Source organism: Haliotis asinina, chromosome 5 (genome assembly GCF_037392515.1).
Source record: "Haliotis asinina isolate JCU_RB_2024 chromosome 5, JCU_Hal_asi_v2, whole genome shotgun sequence".
Classification (NCBI taxonomy): domain Eukaryota; kingdom Metazoa; phylum Mollusca; class Gastropoda; order Lepetellida; family Haliotidae; genus Haliotis; species Haliotis asinina.
Window position 1 is genome coordinate 35,597,530 of NC_090284.1, and position 19,146 is coordinate 35,616,675.

The 19,146-nt window shown below is 41.8% G+C and overlaps 1 protein-coding gene across 1 annotated transcript in view; it reads left to right on the plus strand.

The window, feature by feature from the left end:
• Nucleotides 1-17,042, plus strand: part of LOC137283843 (broad substrate specificity ATP-binding cassette transporter ABCG2-like) — a 37,615-nt gene extending 20,573 nt beyond the window's left edge. The window contains exons 8-17 of the mRNA XM_067815524.1: nt 179-239; nt 1,524-1,632; nt 1,768-1,833; nt 4,056-4,141; nt 11,196-11,285; nt 11,499-11,623; nt 12,136-12,290; nt 12,386-12,475; nt 13,766-13,827; nt 16,682-17,042. Of these exons, the coding sequence (XP_067671625.1) occupies nt 179-239; nt 1,524-1,632; nt 1,768-1,833; nt 4,056-4,141; nt 11,196-11,285; nt 11,499-11,623; nt 12,136-12,290; nt 12,386-12,475; nt 13,766-13,827; nt 16,682-16,832 (995 nt within the window). The 3' untranslated portion in view covers nt 16,833-17,042. The remainder of the gene's footprint in view (nt 1-178; nt 240-1,523; nt 1,633-1,767; nt 1,834-4,055; nt 4,142-11,195; nt 11,286-11,498; nt 11,624-12,135; nt 12,291-12,385; nt 12,476-13,765; nt 13,828-16,681) is intronic.
• The last annotated feature ends 2,104 nt before the right edge of the window (nt 17,043-19,146 follow it).

The following is a 19,146-nucleotide window of genomic DNA, read 5'->3' on the forward strand; positions in this document are numbered from 1 at the left end:
AGCGTTGTCTGCCCTTTTCTGTGTCACTTGTTTAGTTCTCTATTTGACCTGTAGTCAAGTTATTTTCACTTGTTGCACCATTCAGTGCTGACTATAGCAAATGATGCATGGTTTAACTCCTTCATGCGGCAAGAACTCTTAGTATTCTCATATTCAATGTAAACTTACTTTTTTTCAGAAAGCAAGAATCTTCAGGAAACTCTTGTAGAGAATTTTAGACAGTCACAGTGGCATGACAAGTAAGCATATTGCAGTACTATTGAATAACATCTGAACAATGTTACAATACATACTGATACAAACAGTAATGAAGATTTATTTGTTTATGACAGAGGTTTTATTCCAAGGTTTAGTCTGTTATCTTATGCATTATCCAATGTGTGAAATACACACCTGGAAAAGTATCGCAAAACGCACATCATTTTATACTATCAGTTTGTTACCATAGAACATGGCTCAGGAACTTATCCAAATCTCGGTTTAATAAATTTTTCTATAAATGTGGCCTCAGGGAATGTTTAGATAGTGAGGAATAATTGGATGGTAAATCTAAATGCTGAAATAATGACTAAGGAAAGTGTATTCCTAGAAACAAACATGACAAACCACTGATTTTATAGTGCTGATAACTGTGGTCGCATGACTTTAGCACAGGCAGTCTTTCTCAAGATTCTTTCATTAAAGCCTCATAGGAAACCACATAAGTATTAACAACCAAGTACAATTTCAATATCTGGTGTAACCTCTGCCAACTACAATAACCTCCCTCACCCTCCTCCCCTCTCACATCTATGAGGTGTTTAGGTATTCCATTCCCTTTTTCATGTAGGGCTTGTTCCAATGTATTGGGTCAGGATTTCTGTGGCATATTGTGCAACACATAATGTACCAAACATCCTTTATGGGATTGAGATCTGCACTAAAGGAAAGGAAAGTGTAGAGCCGCTAGCAACTTGGAGTAAGAAATCACTGATGGCATCCACACAATGTGACCTAACATTATCGTCCATGTGTTCGGAGGATGTAACGTTATATTTGGGACACTCTCTCAGTGGAGAACAAATTCTACTACTTTTGTTGGGTTGAGACCCGTCTGGGATTTGAACCCTAACCCTCAGGGTCAAGCATCTGATCACCAGCACACTAATACTATCCCCAACATAACATTTGTTACAAGACATCTTTGTCCACAATAATGCCAGTCAGGGTCTGCAATATGATTGTTGTGTGTCATATGGTGAGAATGGAGATTCAGAAATGGAGCTGGGGCCCACTTGAATACTTGCTGTAATAGGCTGTACAAGTAGATAGTGGAATTATAACTTAGGTTGGCTTTATGTCGTAATGGCAATGAAATGTTGGCAACATAAATGACAATGGTAGCTGAATTTCAAGTTTCAAGGCAGATAGTTCTGTCACCCTGTCCCATTATCTCGCTCACTGAACAAAGAATCATGTTCAACAATCCAGCTTCTAGGTGCAAATAACTTTCACCAGGCCTAACTAATGCATCATTATTCCAGACTGATGAATGAGGTCACGGAGATCTATGACAAGTATGTGAAGGATGATGAGAACGGCACAATTGTTCGGATGCCACGAGTGCCATATGCAACGTCTTTCTTCAATCAGGTACAGATTACAAACCTTATTTTGCTTTGTATAAATGAGTATATTTTACACTTTTTTCTTGGTGTTTTTATATTCTGATGACAAATGATTGATTGAAATGAGAAACAGAATTATTAAATGATCTTAATGTTTCAGCTGATGGTTGTCTCGGGAAGAACAATAAGAAATATCATCCGAAATCCCCAGACATCCATATTGCAGGTGAAAGCCTTATTATATATTTTGGTATATTTTCAAGGCATCAAGAAGGGTTATATAGTCTGGTTCATAATTATTGAGAATTTTTCTTCTTACTTTGAGCTATCCTAATACCTCAACTGATTCACTGATACTTAAAACTAAGTAATGGTATAAGGGAGGTAACTCATCTACTCCTACTGAGTATAGTACAATTAGAGTTACCTCCCCTGAATTTGTAGCAGACGTCATTTTCCTCAGCACTGTCAACAATGTCTGCTGAAGATAAAAGAAGGTTGATTTTTGAGTTGTGTAATCAAGGAATTGATGATGTAAATACATTAGCAGAGAGAACAGGAACTCCTCTTTCTACTGTGTATAGGATTAGGAAGAATTTTAAAGAGGGAAAGAATTTTGGGCACCAGAAAGGAGCAGGGGGACCCAGAAAATTGGACTTCTCAGATCGCGTCCGGCTGGGAATTTTAGCGTCTAAAAAGCAAAGGGCAAGCATCTCCAACATCAGGTATGAAATGATAGAAAGGGGATCAACAGTTGTATCAAAATCTACAGTTAGAAGAAATTTGATTGATCTTGGATGGGAGAAAAAGACTGGAATTCCTTCTCCTCTCATGAAACAAGAACATAAAGACAGGCGTGTTGAGTGGTGTTTGGCACATGAAAACTTTGACTGGGAAAATGTGATTTTTACTGATGAAAGCTCAATATGGGTATATCCCAATAATGTGAAAATATGGACAAAGTCTGCGTCAGCACCGTTGTATCGACGACCTAAATACAGCCCAAAGTTTCATGTATGGGGAGGGATATCCTTATTAGGAACGACCCCGCTGTGTGTGTTTGAGGGAAATCTGACAAGTCAACGCTACACTAACATATTAGATAATTTTCTCCTTCCAAGTGCACATGTGTTTTATGGAAATGACTGGATTTTGCAGCAAGATAATGATCCTAAACACACCACAAAACATGCCAAGCAGTGGTTTCAGGAGAAAAATGTGACTGCATTACCGTTTCCTGCATATAGTCCTGACTTAAATCCCATTGAGAACATTTGGGGGATGATGAAGGAATGTGTGAATCAAAAGGGGTTGACAAAAATTGAAGACATGAAGAGAGAAGTGGTCCGATACTGGGACAGCATAACTCACGAGACACTAACCTCTCTGATAGGAAGTATGCCTACCCGTCTTAGACTGTGCCGTGAAGCTCAAGGAGACTTGATAAAATATTAAATCGTTACCTACACAACATGAAAAGGTCAGTTCACTTTCACAATACATTCAATTTTATCTGATTTGTTCTCGTTTAATAATATGAAATGCTTTAGCTATTCTCAATAATTTTGAACCATACTGTAAATAAGATAATGTCACCTGGCAGCTCTATTGGAAGGTAAAGCACAAAAAGAATGATTTTGTGATCTTGGCTTCAAGTCCAAAGTCCCCCTTAATCTGTTCTCGGGTTTCTCCTGAGGGGCTCATCTCTATGATCCGTGCCAATTCCACCAAGCAATGTGAGACCTCTATGAGACCATGTTAATATGTAAGAGAGTTGCAATCATCTAAACATGCAATACAGGGGCAGAACATTTACTATGTTACTCGTTTATGTAACTCTTAAGTCAGTAATGTGATAAAGTGTGCCTGTCGGAATGTTCGAATAGGGGAACAGTTATGAACTTCCATACATGTCAGTTTTATAAGTGTTATAAGTTTTGATTTTACAGTGCTATTTAGAAAATGGTCAGATGTAACATATACAGATTCTAGTACTTTAGTTGGGTAAGTCCCATCCGGGATTTGAACCCACACCCTCAGAGTCTGCAACCTAGTTGCCAGCACACAAAGTCAGCTGCTTAGCCACTTAGCCACCATGACTTTGTGTGCTGATATATAACCTATGTTACATTTGACCACTTTCTAAGTGGCATTGTATAAACATTGCTTTCAGCTGTGGGAGCTGTGGCAACTTATCAGAGGGGTACACAAAGTTCGCAGTCTAGACTACCAGTTGTCCTACTTCCCTGCTTGTTATGTTGGCTGTGTGGGTTAGGTGGCTGGCTTTATTTGGTGCAATTAGGTGTGGAGTGGCTTTAAAAAAATCAGGGCTGGGACACAGTGCAATAAAATAACTAGAATGTGTACTGACCTAAGGAAATGTAATCCAAAACCTGACATATGTTCAGTTTCTTTGTCATCCCAAGATGATTTTTGTTGTGTTTTCAGGTGTTCGTAATGATAATCTTTGGAGTAATTGTTGGTGCTATTTACTTTGATGTGGATAACACTGCATCAGCAGGGATTCAGAACAGGTGAGTCAGGAGACTTGCCTCTGTTGTTTCATCTGCCATTAGATCCCTCCTTTGTATGTATTGTCTCTCTGCATGGACTGAGAGATGGTTAGTCAGGAGACTTGCCAATGTTGTTTCATCTGCCATTAGATCCCTCCCTTGTGTGTATTGTCTCTCTGTATGGACTGAGAGATGGTGAGTCAGGAGACTTGCCTCCGTTGTTTCATCTGCCATTAGATCCCTCCTTTGTATGTATTCTCTCTGTATGGACTGAGAGATGGTGAGTCAGGAGACTTGCCAATGTTGATTCATCTGCCGTTAGATCCCTCCTTTGTATGTATTGTCCCTCTGAATGGACTGAGAGATGGTGAGTCAGGAGACTTGCCTATGTTGTTTCATCTGCCATTAGATCCCTCCCTTGTGTGTATTGTCTCTCTGTATGGACTGAGAGATGGTGAATCAGGAGACTTGCCTCTGTTGTTTCATCTGCCATTAGATCCCTCCCTTATGTGTATTGTCTCTCTGTATGGACTGAGAGATGGTGAGTCAGGAGAGTTGCCTATGTTGTTTCATCTGCCATTAGATCCCTCCCTTATGTGTATTGTCTCTCTGTATGGACTGAGAGATGGTGAGTCAGGAGAGTTGCCTCTGTTGTTTCATCTGCCAATACATCCTTCCTTTGTATGTATTGTCTCTCTGTATGGACTGAGAGATGGTGAGTCAGGAGACTTGCCTATGTTGTTTCATCTGCCATTAGATCCCTCCCTTATGTGTATTGTCTCTCTGTATGGACTGAGAGATGGTGAATCAGGAGACTTGCCTATGTCGTTTCATCTGCCATTAGATCCCTCCTTTGTATGTACTGTTTCTCTGTATTGACTGAGAGATGGTGAGTCACGAGACTTGCCTATGTTGTTTCATCTGCCATTAGATCCCTCCTTTGTATGTACTGTCTCTCTGTATGGACTGAGAGATGGTGAGTCAGGAGACTTGCCTATGTCGTTTCATCTGCCATTAGATCCCTCCTTTGTGTGTATTGTCTCTCTGTATGGACTGAGAGATGGTGAGTCAGGAGACTTGCCTATGTTGTTTCATCTGCCATTAGATCCGTCCCTTATGTGTATTGTCTCTCTGTATGGACTGAGAGATGGTGAGTCAGGAGAGTTGCCTATGTTGTTTCATCTGCCATTAGATCCCTCCCTTATGTGTATTGTCTCTCTGTATGGACTGAGAGATGGTGAGTCAGGAGAGTTGCCTCTGTTGTTTCATCTGCCATTAGATCCTTCCTTTGTATGTATTGTGTCTCTGTATGGACTGAGAGATGGTGAGTCAGGAGACTTGCCTATGTTGTTTCATCTGCCATTAGATCCCTCCCTTATGTGTTTTGTCTCTCTGTATGGACTGAGAGATGGTGAGTCAGGAGACTTGCCTATGTTGTTTCATCTGCCATTAGATCCCGCCTTTGTGTGTATTGTCTCTTTGTATGGACTGAGAGATGGTTAGTCAGGAGACTTGCCTATGTCGTTTCATCTGCCATTAGATCCCTCCTTTATATGTACTGTCTCTCTGTATGGACTGAGAGATGGTGAGTCAGGAGACTTGCCTATGTCGTTTCATCTACCACTACATCCCTCCTTTGTATGTATTGTCTCTCTGTATGGACTGAGAGATGGTGAGTCAGGAGACTTGCCAATGTTGTTTCGTCTGCCGTTAGATCCCTCGTTTGTGTGTATTGTCTCTCTGCATTGACTGAGAGATGGTGAGTGAGGAGACTTGCCTATGTCATTTCATCTGCCATTAGATCCCTCCTTTGTATGTACTGTCTCTCTGTATGGACTGAGAGATGGTGAGTCAGGAGACTTGCCTATGTCGTTTCATCTGCCATTAGATCCCTCCTTTGTGTGTATTGTCTCTCTGTATGGACTGAGAGATGGTGAGTCAGGAGACTTGCCTATGTCGTTTCATCTGCCATTAGATCCCTCCTTTGTATGTACTGTCTCTCTGTATGGACTGAGAGATGGTGAGTCAGGAGACTTGCCTATGTCGTTTCATCTGCCATTAGATCCCTCCTTTGTGTGTATTGTCTCTCTGTATGGACTGAGAGATGGTGAGTCAGGAGACTTGCCAATGTTGTTTTATCTGCCGTTAGATCCCTTCTTTGTCTGTATTGTCTCTCTGTATGGACTGAGAGATGGTGAGTCAGGAGAGTTGCCTATGTCGTTTCATCTGCCATTAGATCCCTCCTTTGTATGTACTGTCTCTCTGTATGGACTGAGAGATGGTGAGTCACGAGACTTGCCTATGTCGTTTCATCTGCCATTAGATCCCTCCTTTGTGTGTATTGTCTCTCTGTATGGACTGAGAGATGGTGAGTTAGGAGACTTGCCTATGTCGTTTCATCTGCCATTAGATCCCTCCTTTGTATGTACTGTCTCTCTGTATGGACTGAGAGGTGGTGAGTCAGGAGACTTGCCTATGTCGTTTCATCTGCCATTAGATCCCTCCTTTGTGTGTATTGTCTCTCTGTATGGACTGAGAGATGGTGAGTTAGGAGACTTGCCTATGTCGTTTCATCTGCCATTAGATCCCTCCTTTGTATGTACTGTCTCTCTGTATGGACTGAGAGATGGTGAGTCAGGAGACTTGCCTATGTCGTTTCATCTGCCATTAGATCCCTCCTTTGTATGTACTGTCTCTCTGTATGGACTGAGAGATGGTGAGACAGGAGACTTGCCTATGTCGTTTCATCTGCCATTAGATCCCTCCTTTGTCTGTATTGTCTCTCTGTATGGACTGAGAGATGGTGAGTCAGGAGACTTGCCTATGTCGTTTCATCTGCCATTAGATCCCTCCTTTGTGTGTATTGTCTCTCTGTATGGACTGAGAGATGGTGAGTCAGGAGACTTGCCTATGTCGTTTCATCTGCCATTAGATCCCTCCTTTGTATGTACTGTCTCTCTGTATGGACTGAGAGATGGTGAGTTAGGAGACTTGCCTATGTCGTTTCATCTACCATTAGATCCCTCCTTTGTGTGTATTGTCTCTCTGTATGGACTGAGAGGTGGTGAGTCAGGAGACTTGCCAATGTTGTTTCATCTGCCGTTAGATCACTCCTTTCTGTGTATTGTCTCTCTGTATTGACTGAGAGATGGTGAGTCAGGAGACTTGCCTATGTCGTTTCATCTGCCATTGGATCCCTCCTTTGTGTGTATTGTCTCTCTGTATGGACTGAGAGATGGTGAGTCAGGAGACTTGCCTATGTTGTTTCATCTGCCATTAGATCCCTCCCTTATGTGTATTGTCTCTCTGTATGGACTGAGAGATGGTGAGTCAGGAGACTTGCCTATGTCGTTTCATCTGCCATTAGATCCCTCCTTTGTATGTACTGTCTCTCTGTATGGACTGAGAGATGGTGAGTCAGGAGACTTGCCTATGTTGTTTCATCTGCCATTAGATCCCTCCCTTATGTGTATTGTCTCTCTGTATGGACTGAGAGATGGTGAGTCAGGAGACTTGCCTATGTTGTTTCATCTGCCATTAGATCCCTCCTTTGTGTGTATTGTCTCTCTGTATGGACTGAGAGATGGTGAGTTAGGAGACTTGCCTATGTCGTTTCATCTACCATTAGATCCCTCCTTTGTATGTACTGTCTCTCTGTATGGACTGAGAGATGGTGAGTCAGGAGACTTGCCAATGTTGTTTCATCTGCCGTTAGATCCCTCCTTTGTGTGTATTGTCTCTCTGTATTGACTGAGAGATGGTGAGTCAGGAGACTTGCCTATGTCGTTTCATCTGCCATTAGATCCCTCCTTTGTATGTACTGTCTCTCTGTATGGACTGAGAGATGGTGAGTCAGGAGACTTGCCTATGTTGTTTCATCTGCCATTTGATCCCTCCTTTGTATGTACTGTCTCTCTGTATGGACTGAGAGATGGTGAGTCAGGAGACTTGCCTATGTCGTTTCATCTGCCATTAGATTCCTCCTTTGTGTGTATTGTCTCTCTGTATGGACTGAGAGATGGTGAGTCAGGAGACTTGCCAATGTTGTTTCATCTGCTGTTAGATCCCTACTTTGTGTGTACTGTCTCTCTGTATGGACTGAGAGATGGTGAGTCAGGAGACTTGCCTATGTCGTTTCATCTGCCATTAGATCCCTCCTTTGTATGTACTGTCTCTCTGTATGGACTGAGAGATGGTGAGTCAGGAGACTTGCCTATGTCGTTTCATCTGCCATTAGATCCCTCCTTTGTGTGTATTGTCTCTCTGTATGGACTGAGAGATGGTGAGTCAGGAGACTTGCCTATGTCGTTTCATCTACCATTAGATCCCTCCTTTGTATGTACTGTCTCTCTGTATGGACTGAGAGATGGTGAGTCAGGAGACTTGCAAATGTCGTTTCATCTACCATTAGATCCCTCCTTTGTGTGTATTGTCTCTCTGCATGGACTGAGAGATGGTGAGTCAGGAGACTTGCCAATGTTGTTTTATCTGCCGTTAGATCCCTCCTTTGTCTGTATTGTCTCTCTGTATGGACTGAGAGATGGTGAGTCAGGAGAGTTGCCTATGTCGTTTCATCTGCCATTAGATCCCTCCTTTGTATGTACTGTCTCTCTGTATGGACTGAGAGATGGTGAGTCAGGAGACTTGCCTATGTCGTTTCATCTGCCATTAGATCCCTCCTTTGTGTGTATTGTCTCTTTGTATGGACTGAGAGATGGTGAGTTAGGAGACTTGGCTATGTCGTTTCATCTGCCATTAGATCCCTCCTTTGTATGTACTGTCTCTCTGTATGGACTGAGAGATGGTGAGTCAGGAGACTTGCCTATGTCGTTTCATCTGCCATTAGATCCCTCCTTTGTGTGTATTGTCTCTCTGTATGGACTGAGAGATGGTGAGTTAGGAGACTTGCCTATGTCGTTTCATCTGCCATTAGATCCCTCCTTTGTATGTACTGTCTCTCTGTATGGACTGAGAGGTGGTGAGTCAGGAGACTTGCCTATGTCGTTTCATCTGCCATTAGATCCCTCCTTTGTGTGTATTGTCTCTCTGTATGGACTGAGAGATGGTGAGTCAGGAGACTTGCCTATGTCGTTTCATCTGCCATTAGATCCCTCCTTTGTGTGTATTGTCTCTCTGTATGGACTGAGAGATGGTGAGTCAGGAGACTTGCCTATGTCGTTTCATCTACCATTAGATCCCTCCTTTGTATGTACTGTCTCTCTGTATGGACTGAGAGATGGTGAGTCAGGAGACTTGCCTATGTCGTTTCATCTGCCATTAGATCCCTCCTTTGTATGTATTGTCTCTCTGTATGGACTGAGAGATGGTGAGTCAGGAGACTTGCCAATGTTGTTTCATCTGCTGTTAGATCCCTCCTTTGTGTGTATTGTCTCTCTGTATGGACTGAGAGATGGTGAGTCAGGAGACTTGCCTATGTCGTTTCATCTGCCATTAGATCCCTCCTTTGTATGTACTGTCTCTCTGTATGGACTGAGAGATGGTGAGTCAGGAGAGTTGCCTATGTCGTTTCATCTGCCATTAGATCCCTCCTTTGTGTGTATTGTCTCTCTGTATGGACTGAGAGATGGTGAGTCAGGAGACTTGCCTATGTCGTTTCATCTGCCATCAGATCCCTCCTTTGTATGTACTGTCTCTCTGTATGGACTGACAGATGGTGAGTCAGGAGACTTGCCTATGTTGTTTCATCTGCCATTAGATCCCGCCTTTGTGTGTATTGTCTCTCTGTATGGACTGAGAGATGGTGAGTCAGGAGACTAGCCTATGTCGCTTCATCTGCCATTAGATCCCTCCTTTGTGTGTACTGTCTCTCTGTATGGACTGAGAGATGGTGAGTCAGGAGACTTGCCTATGTCGTTTCATATGCCATTAGATTCCTCCTTTGTGTGTATTGTCTCTCTGTATGGACTGAGAGATGGTGTTATGAATTGTTGACTGGTCTCTCGGGGGGCATGGGTTGATGCACCCTCAAACATTGAGGATATCTCAACCCATGGTCTCCGAGGGACCAGTGAACAATGTATTTATCTTACTGGACACCTTATTGTTAATTTTGAACTGTTTGAAGCATGGCTATCGGATCGTATACTTCAGCCAACCTGTGTGAATCAAACCATTCAAATCTTGCATCTTGCTGTTATTTCCCATAGGTATTGTCTTAGTAAAGTTGCCGCAATGTAATTCCCCTTCTTATTATTCACTTAAACTACATTTGAACATTTTATTTTTTTTCAATACTTACTTATTGGAAAGAGTCATTGCTTGATTTTGCAGACGACACAAGGAAAACAGATTTAGAGTTATCTCCCTTCCATCAATTTCCATTCGCAAAACATATATAATTTCTGTGCATCGTGCATCGTGCATCATGCATCATGCATCATTTGATGTTACTCGAGGTAAAAAAAAACATGAAGTACTGAATGAGTTGCAATTGGCAGCAGGGTATATTGCAATACACCTCGCTTGTACACGGGATGCTTTGAAAGTAATAGATGAGTGTTCAGCCAATCAGACAGTGGCATTTATGTGTCAGTAAGATAAAGGCATATATGCTGTCGAATTGCCCACAAATAGTTTTCAGGGCATCCAAATGCAAATTCTAGAGTAATGGAATACAGGGGCATCCAAATGCAAATTCTGGAGTAATAACAGTTGTAGTCAAAAATGGAACATTTCTGGTCAGTCTGTACTTGTAGCTCTCCGTAAGCAGTATATTCTTGGACTTACTTTCTAGAGAATTTGTTTATTGATTTGTATTTTCCATTAACATTCTCTGTGAAGTGTTATACCCACATGATTATGACTTTGTACTTCATTAATTAAAGTATCCTTCATCGTGTTCACACTGGACCTGCCATATAGATATGTTGACTGTTTCATTATTGTGTAATTATTGTTCACATTTATCAAAGTACACGGAGTAAGAACTGTCATTTTATTTACAACTTTGCTAAAAAGATGTCAGAATGTGTAAATATCCATTTCAGTCTTGGATACTTATTCCATTTGTAAATAATAAGCTAGTCTGTACCGGTTGAGTTTGGTTTGCTTCCAGAGTGGGGGCGTTTTTCTTCATCATCATGAACCAGGTGTTTGGCAACTTGTCCGCAGTAGAGCTCTTCATCAAAGAGAGAGCTATTTTCATGTAAGCTTAAAAGATATTTTGCTTCCTTGATGCTTAAAGTCATTATAATTCTACTGGCTGTGAAGTCATTTGTGGAGTATAGTTCTGATGACTGTTCTGTATATATTTTCATATTTATTTTGGTTTCAAACACAAAGAATAGAACCCCAATTACAGTTAAATTCCCTTTCAACGAGTGACCCAAAGTTTGACAGTATGACTCTGCCATTACAGGCACGAGAACGTGAGTGGCTTCTATCGTGTGTCGGCCTACTTCCTGGCTAAAGTCTTCTGTGATGTCATTCCCATGAGGCTGGTTCCAGTAACTTTTTTCACCGCCATTGTCTACTGGATGATAGGTGGGTGCATCTCAACCAGATCCTTGGTGTGTTTGTGCTGTGTTCATTCTAATGTTTGAAATAACCCTTATTGACAATGAGCTGCATTGGGTCTGTGATATTACTTACTGGCAAACAAGGATAAGTTGGAGTGCCACAAAGAACAAGTTTTCAAGAAGAAGGTAATGCAGGTACGTGGCAGTGAGCAAACCTATTTGACTTCTGAAAGGGAGAGCAGAAAGGCTTGGGCATGTGCAGTGCATGACGATGAAGTTGATGCCACTTATAGCTGTACACACCTTGCTCATAAGAGTCTCCGTACCTTGTCACTACCTAGACACCCACCACACAGGTGTTACGACAGGCCCTCTCCCTACTTTGTCACTGTCAGAACATCTATGATACAGGTGTTACGACAGGCCCTCTCCCTACTTTGTCACTGTCAGAACATCTATGATACAGAGGTTACAACAGGTCCTCTCCCTACTTTGTCACTGTCAGATGTTATGACAAGTCTGCTTTCTACATTGCAGGTCTAAGAAATGCCGCTAGCTACTTCTTCTACTTTTTGCTGGACCTATTTTTAACATCACTGGCAGCCTCAGGATTAGCATTTGCCATCAGTGCCAGTGTCCGCATCTTCGCCATTGCCAACCTCCTCATCGCTCTGTGCTATGTATTTATGATGGTGAGCATCCATAGTAAAAGCCAGGAAGGTGATACTCTTCATTACAGTTTTTCAATGAGGATTTGGAAAAATAAACTGCCTGTGATATGTTTCAGTTGTTCAGTGGACTGTTGGTGAACCTGAGCTCCATTGCTGATTGGTTGGTGTGGCTGAAGTGGTTCAGTATCTTCAGATACAGTCTTGATGTAAGTATGATAAATATATGTGGTATTCAGAGGCAGTGATAGTAACACTAGGTTTAATGTTGTCCAGGTTTTGTCACCTAGAGGGCAACTCTTCACAGTAGAGCCGAGAGACCTCTGGCAACTGTTGTCACAATGGTTGTTGTGTTTGTGTGGCACTTGCCTAAGGGCCTTCCTTAAACAATGAACATGACTTGATGTCCATGCCAGTTTCCCTCCAATTCTCGCTGATGATCCCATGATCACAGCGGATACCCGTGTATAGAGGGACCACACATAATCAAGCTAGTCCAGCCATAGTGTTGATCTGAATGCATACATGGACCTCATGAATACAGGTCATCTTGACATTGATGTTCATCACTCCTTAAGTGAAACTGTTGCATACACTCAGTCCTGTCTGTGTGTTTCAACCTAACCATGATGTTCATCGCATCCTTGGTGAGACAGTAGAATGGTGTTTAGTTTCTTGTATCATGTGAGTGCTTCTCTCCCGGATGAATGATGTTTCATTTTTTATTCTGATGTGAGTGTTTGTCTCCCTGCTAAATGATGTTTGATTTATTGTCTAATGTGAGTGTTTGTCTCACCGCTAAATTATCTTTAGTTGAATGTCTTATGTGAGTGCTTGTTTCAATGATGAATTATGTTTAGTTGTTTGTCTCATATGAGTGCACAATGATGAATGTTTAGTTGATCATCACCTTGTGTGTACTTGAGCCCATGTCGAATGATGGCATTTTGTGTACGTGAGTCCTGTTGAATGATCACTTTGTATGTGATCAAGTGCCTATTGAATGATGACATTTTGTGTACTTGAGTCCTTGTCAGATGATCACATTTTGAGTCCTTGAGTCCTGTGGAATGATCACATTTTGTGTATTTGGAGTCCCTGTCGAAAGAACACCTTTAATGAACTTGAGTCCCTGTCAAATGGTCACATTTTGAGTCCTTGAGTCCCTGTTGAATGATCACATTTTGTGTACTTGAGTCCTTGTCAGATTATCACATTTTGAGTCCTTAAGTCCCTGTTGAATGATCATATTTTGTGTATTTGGAGTCCCTGTCGAAAGAACACCTTTAATGAACTTGAGTCCCTGTCAAATGGTCACATTTTGTGTACTTGAGTCCCTGTTGAATGATCATATTTTGAGTCCAGTGGAATGATCTTTTTGTGTGTACTTGAGTCCCTGTTGAATGATGAAATTTTGTGTGTCCTTAGTCCTTTTTAAATGATCACATTGTGTGCACTTGAGTCCTTGTCCAATGATCACTTTGTGTGTGCTGTTCCAGGCTCTCAGCATCAATGAGCTCTCTGGTGAGGTTTTCTGTGACATGGGGCCAAATGGTACTTGGTGAGTATATTACGTTATGAATCTATAAAACATTAGATTGTGTAGAACAAGTAAGTGTACCCAAACTGTCTCCCAGCTTAAAATGTAAGTAACTGAGGCTTGATTTGTCACAAGCACTTGGCATTTGTCACATCCACCTCACTTTGTGAAGTTATTTGTAATGAAAATATATTTCTTGTGATAGCGATATTCCAGCAATGTATGTAAATTTCAAATCCCACCAACTGACTAGTGTGTGACCAGTGTGATATAACACCTACCCTGGGAACAGTCATATCATAGTAGAAAAAGGCAGTCTACCATCAAAACCAGATTTTTTATCCTATCCTATCTCACACTATGTACTTCACTCTCCTACTTAAGCCATTGCATGAAAACTTGCTGTAGGCTAATTTGAATGAAATCTTCTGGACTCACCCACCCAATCGCTCTCCAACGTTCCCATTCCTAGAGACCCCTGAATAGAATAAGCCTTCAGCAACCCATGCTGTGCTAACTTAGATGATGATGCATTTACTACCTATCGCAGAGTTGGTAGCAGGCGAGTGGCAGACAGGGATCATCAGAGACCATCCGAGGGTCCCTTATCATCGAAACAATGTGAACTAGATGTTTCATTTATATCAGCTTGGCGTTCTTCACCCTCAGCAGAGGAGGATTTTTGGGACACAAGTGAAAATCTATGATGTTGATTCTGCGGATTCTCCCACTTGAGTGGTTGTGCTTCATACTTCACTTTCCAGTCATGTCCAGTGGCTCTCATGATAACCTCTCAATCATCCAGAATGGCAGTCTGAGCTCCAAGTGGCAGTGTAGATGCTGTGAGACATCACAACTTCTTATGTGGATAGCTGATAATTTGAAACTACCAAGGAGCAGGTCACCAGTAGAACTGCTATCCTCCTTTGACATACAACCCGATGATTATTTGACGATCACTTTCCCACCTTGGCTGCATCATTGGATGATGCTTTTAACACTTTACAGAAAGTTAGGGATGGTTGGCCACTTCCCAGTTCAACCTTCTACGCTGATTACATCCCAATGATGATGATATCATGTTGTTGGGGACTAAACGGCGTACCTACACTCTTTTCATGGTGGAGGATCAGGAATTCTCCCATCTGGATTCTGAAGTCTGCAAAATATTGACTCTGTTCAACATGATCCTCACAGCCTCAAAGGCAGTTGCTATGGTGGTCACTCATACGACTTCACATCACAAGCCTACATCGGGAGGGGAGGCATGGCCATGATGCGAGAACAATTCCAGCTGGTTTGGGATCAGGTGGCCCATTTTTTCTCATATCTGAGAGCATTCAGGGATTGGGTACCCCTTAATCTGTCCTTCTGAGAAGACTGCTTCAAGGTCAAGCAAGATGCTCAGCTACGGATGTCAGTGGAACTTCTGAAGTTCCAACAACTACAGATGGAATACCTCTGCAACAACAACACCTAGTGCTCTACTTCCTCAACAATCCGCACCTACTTTCGTCATCATCATTTTCGAGGTCACCCCTCCTACCTGAGCCATCTCAGGTGCCAAAAGCATCTGTACACTTACCTGATCCCGTAGCACTATCCGGTCCAACCAGACACATGTGGCAGGATCTTCCAAGCAGTGACTCACTCACATCAACACATGTACACGTCTAGGAACTTCTGCAGTCAGCAAAATACTTGACATTTATACATACAAATGGAGGGTTCTGGATGACCTATTCGTTCTGTTGACACTTTTCAGAAGATTTCATTTTTTTCTAGTAGGTTCCCCTCCCTTGACGCTCCACTTGGTTCAAAGAAGATATCCCGTAACCCAGTCAGCCGTTCTGAGAGCAACAATTCAAACCTTATGGTGGAATTGCTCAGCCCGTCTCCCAACACTCATTGTATTTTACTCTCCAGTTTTCCTTGTCCCGCAGAAGCATTCAGGCATATCCCAGGGGTGCAGAATGTCATTGCAGACTCGCTGTCCCAGTCAGCTCAGCCATCAACAACAGAGTGGAAGCTGCATCCTCAGATCTTCAAGACTCCATGCTTTCACGCCCAACATTGCCCTTTCTCATCTCGGAGTGATTCAATGGTACTGAATGTTAAGCAAGTTTCACCACATTCCATCGTGTGTGTGGAGAATGGTTTTGAAGCAGGGGCTGATCAGATTAAGGTCTGTGAGAAACTGCAGGGTGGCAGGACTTACTTGCCAAACAACAGCCTTTTGCCTTGAACAATAGTTGAAGCAACATTGATTCAGGACTGCCCTCTCCCAAGAGTTTTTGTGCCATGTAAGTCAAGGGGTTTATCATTGAGAAGCAACTCATCACATGTACTGGAGTATGCATATCAGGAGGTACTGCTTTCTTCAGGCAGATGATGTTGTAGTACGTTCGACACAAAGTACTCAGCAGCCCACCGTCAAACTGTGGGAGAAATGCATACTTTGAGATGGGAGAAGTTTAGTAACTTGGAAATTTGGGGAAAATTTGGAAACTGTATATTTATAATGCTTATCCTATCTCATGCAGTGGATTCCCACCTGACTTTCCCCTCATCATAGATTATTATATGACACACTTCACACGCTTTACAGGGATGTCTGACATGTCCTGGAATGGGAGTGGTGGAGAGATGGGGTAAGAGAGAGGCATAAGATTTTATTCAACCTAGCATACAGCAGGTTTCCATGACATGAGCGAAGTAGGAGATAGAAGTGCATACCATGAGATAGGATGAGTCTAAATATACAATTTATTGTTGAAATTTTCAATTCTTTAAACTGCTGAACATGGATATCCTGTTCACCTGGTAATGTGTATGTTTATCACATGTATGTCAATGGATGTGTCTCTTCACACAGTACAACAGGGGACGAGTATCTCAGTCAGCAAGGTATCACCTACGAGACAACATGGGACTTGTGGGTACCCCAGGTGGCACTGGCAGCTATCGCCTTTGTCTTTCTAATTCTGTCCTATATACAGCTGCGTCGACTCAAGAAGCTCAAATAATACGGCTTCCAGAATGAGCAACTTTGTGGCAATACAAACAGAAGCTCCACTTAAAATGTACGGGTGGACCTAATCAGAGGACTGTATAGTTTTTATATATTTTCATGTGTTGATGTGGGGTTAAGTGGTTTAGTATACAGCAACATACAAGACTAAGCATGTTGTTTAAGACACGTATAACCTGACAGACATAACTCCTCATCTTACTTTCCTCAGGGACAGATATGCTGCTGTCAACAATAATGGTTCATCAGTGGAACTGTATAGTATATAACACATGAATATAGTTTTCTTGTCTTTTGCTTCTTTGTTTATTCAGCAGTTTGTTCCAACATTATTTGGTTAATTTTGTATAGTCAGTCTGGTTGGTTTATCTTCCATCTTTGTGGAATGAATAGTTGAGATTGTTTGTTAGGAAGCGTAATGTGATATTTGGTTATACCTGACATTGGAGTGTCAACCCTTGTATGCACCTTTCTCAGCAAATCCTCTTTGAACTGCATACAGAAATAAAATTAGAGATATTTGTATTCACTTTTACAGAATGTATTTTTGTTTACGTTTAGCTCCCTTGAGTGAAAGTTACCAGCTTATGTCATGACCTGGTTGTCAGGAGTGAAACACCTGCAGTAACACTTATGACCGGAAGCATTATGCTCATGTATATGGTATATCTTAGGCATTGAATGAATACTGATGTAAAATAGTGAAAAAAGCTTCTGCAATAGCACATTCCTTTATTTACATGACTTATCCCACTGGGTACCCATTTTCTGCTTGGTGGAGATGGAGTTTTGAACAAACCCACTGGATAAAAGGTGAGACTACAGTTTCACATTTGTGTTTGTTTAGCATGAGATCTCAGTTCATATATGTACCCAGGTTCCAATGGCAATACATTCCATACTTCGGGGTACTTCTTTATCTCAAATAAAACTGAATCACGCATGATGCAGGGTTATCGATTATGTGGCATTTCAGTAATAAGACATTTACGTGCGGGGGAAAAACAGCAAGATGCAAGATTCGATTCGTTTGATTCACTCCATGCTTCAAACAGTTCAGAATTAACATTGAGGTCTTCGGTGAGATAAATAGGTTGTTCACAGGTCCTCGTGGACCATGGGCGGACGTACCTGCACCCAAAAGAGTGAATGAAAGCAAGGAATGTAACTCCGAAAATATTCCATGTGACAGTCACGTGCATTCAACAAGTATATTTAGATTCCCCTGTTCCTTTAACTTCGTTCATCGGGAAGCAATTTAACAATTTTAAACAGTTGATTCATCAAGTTATGTAAATGTCTGTGTTAAGTAGTCGACGTTTAATATTTCCCAATCTGAACTTGATTGTCATTTGTATGAAGATCATTTTGTTAAAAATTTCAGAAAAGGGATATATTATAAGTTGTTGGCGCTCAGGGTACATAAACATCGAGGGTACATCAACCCATACTCCCTTCGTGACCAGTGAACAACTTATATTTCCCTTTTCCCATTTTTCTTATTTAATACTGATCACATTGTTGATTATCTGTATGTGCACTATGTCACTACATGTGAGTCATGAGAATAAACCACTTCTTCTTGAGAGTACCCTTCAGCGTGTCTTTGTAGCCTTTCTTTGGTCTGCCGGATGAACTCTTGCCTGTGGATAGCTTTCCATACCACCGGAGCCATTTTGGGTGCATTGGTACATACTCAATAATTCGATAACAGCCTGTTAGACATCCTTTCCTGTATTATCATACAGAATTCATTCTCGAGCATTTACAAAATACTTCAGTTGACTGCCCGTTATGGTTCCTATTGAAGCATACGTATAATATATCCTGTTACAGCGAACTGTGACCAAAGGCTAACTTGTTAGATTTGCTCCTTTGAAGTCAGGTACCCGCCACCGTGATGTTGCAGGAATTGTGATAAAAGTGACGTGAAAGAACACTCTCACTCACTCACTCACTCACTCACTCATTCACTCACTCACTCAGCATCACTCAGCATCATAATGGTAGATGCAAGATATATTCACAAAACTTCCACAATAGTATCACGTGAATATCTTGGTCTTCGATAGTCCATGCTTGTTGCAAGAACAAACACCATTTAATAATTCTTGTGCATGGGACCCGTGAAGGTCCAGGGTAGAATAGGCCTTCAGCAACTCATGCTTGCTGTAAAGGACGACTCAGTTTGTCGTAAGAGGCGACCAACGGGATTGGGTGGTCAGGCTCGGTTGACATATCATCGGTTCCCAATTGCACAGATCGATGTTCATGTTCATGCTGTCGATCACTGGATTGTCTGGTCCCGG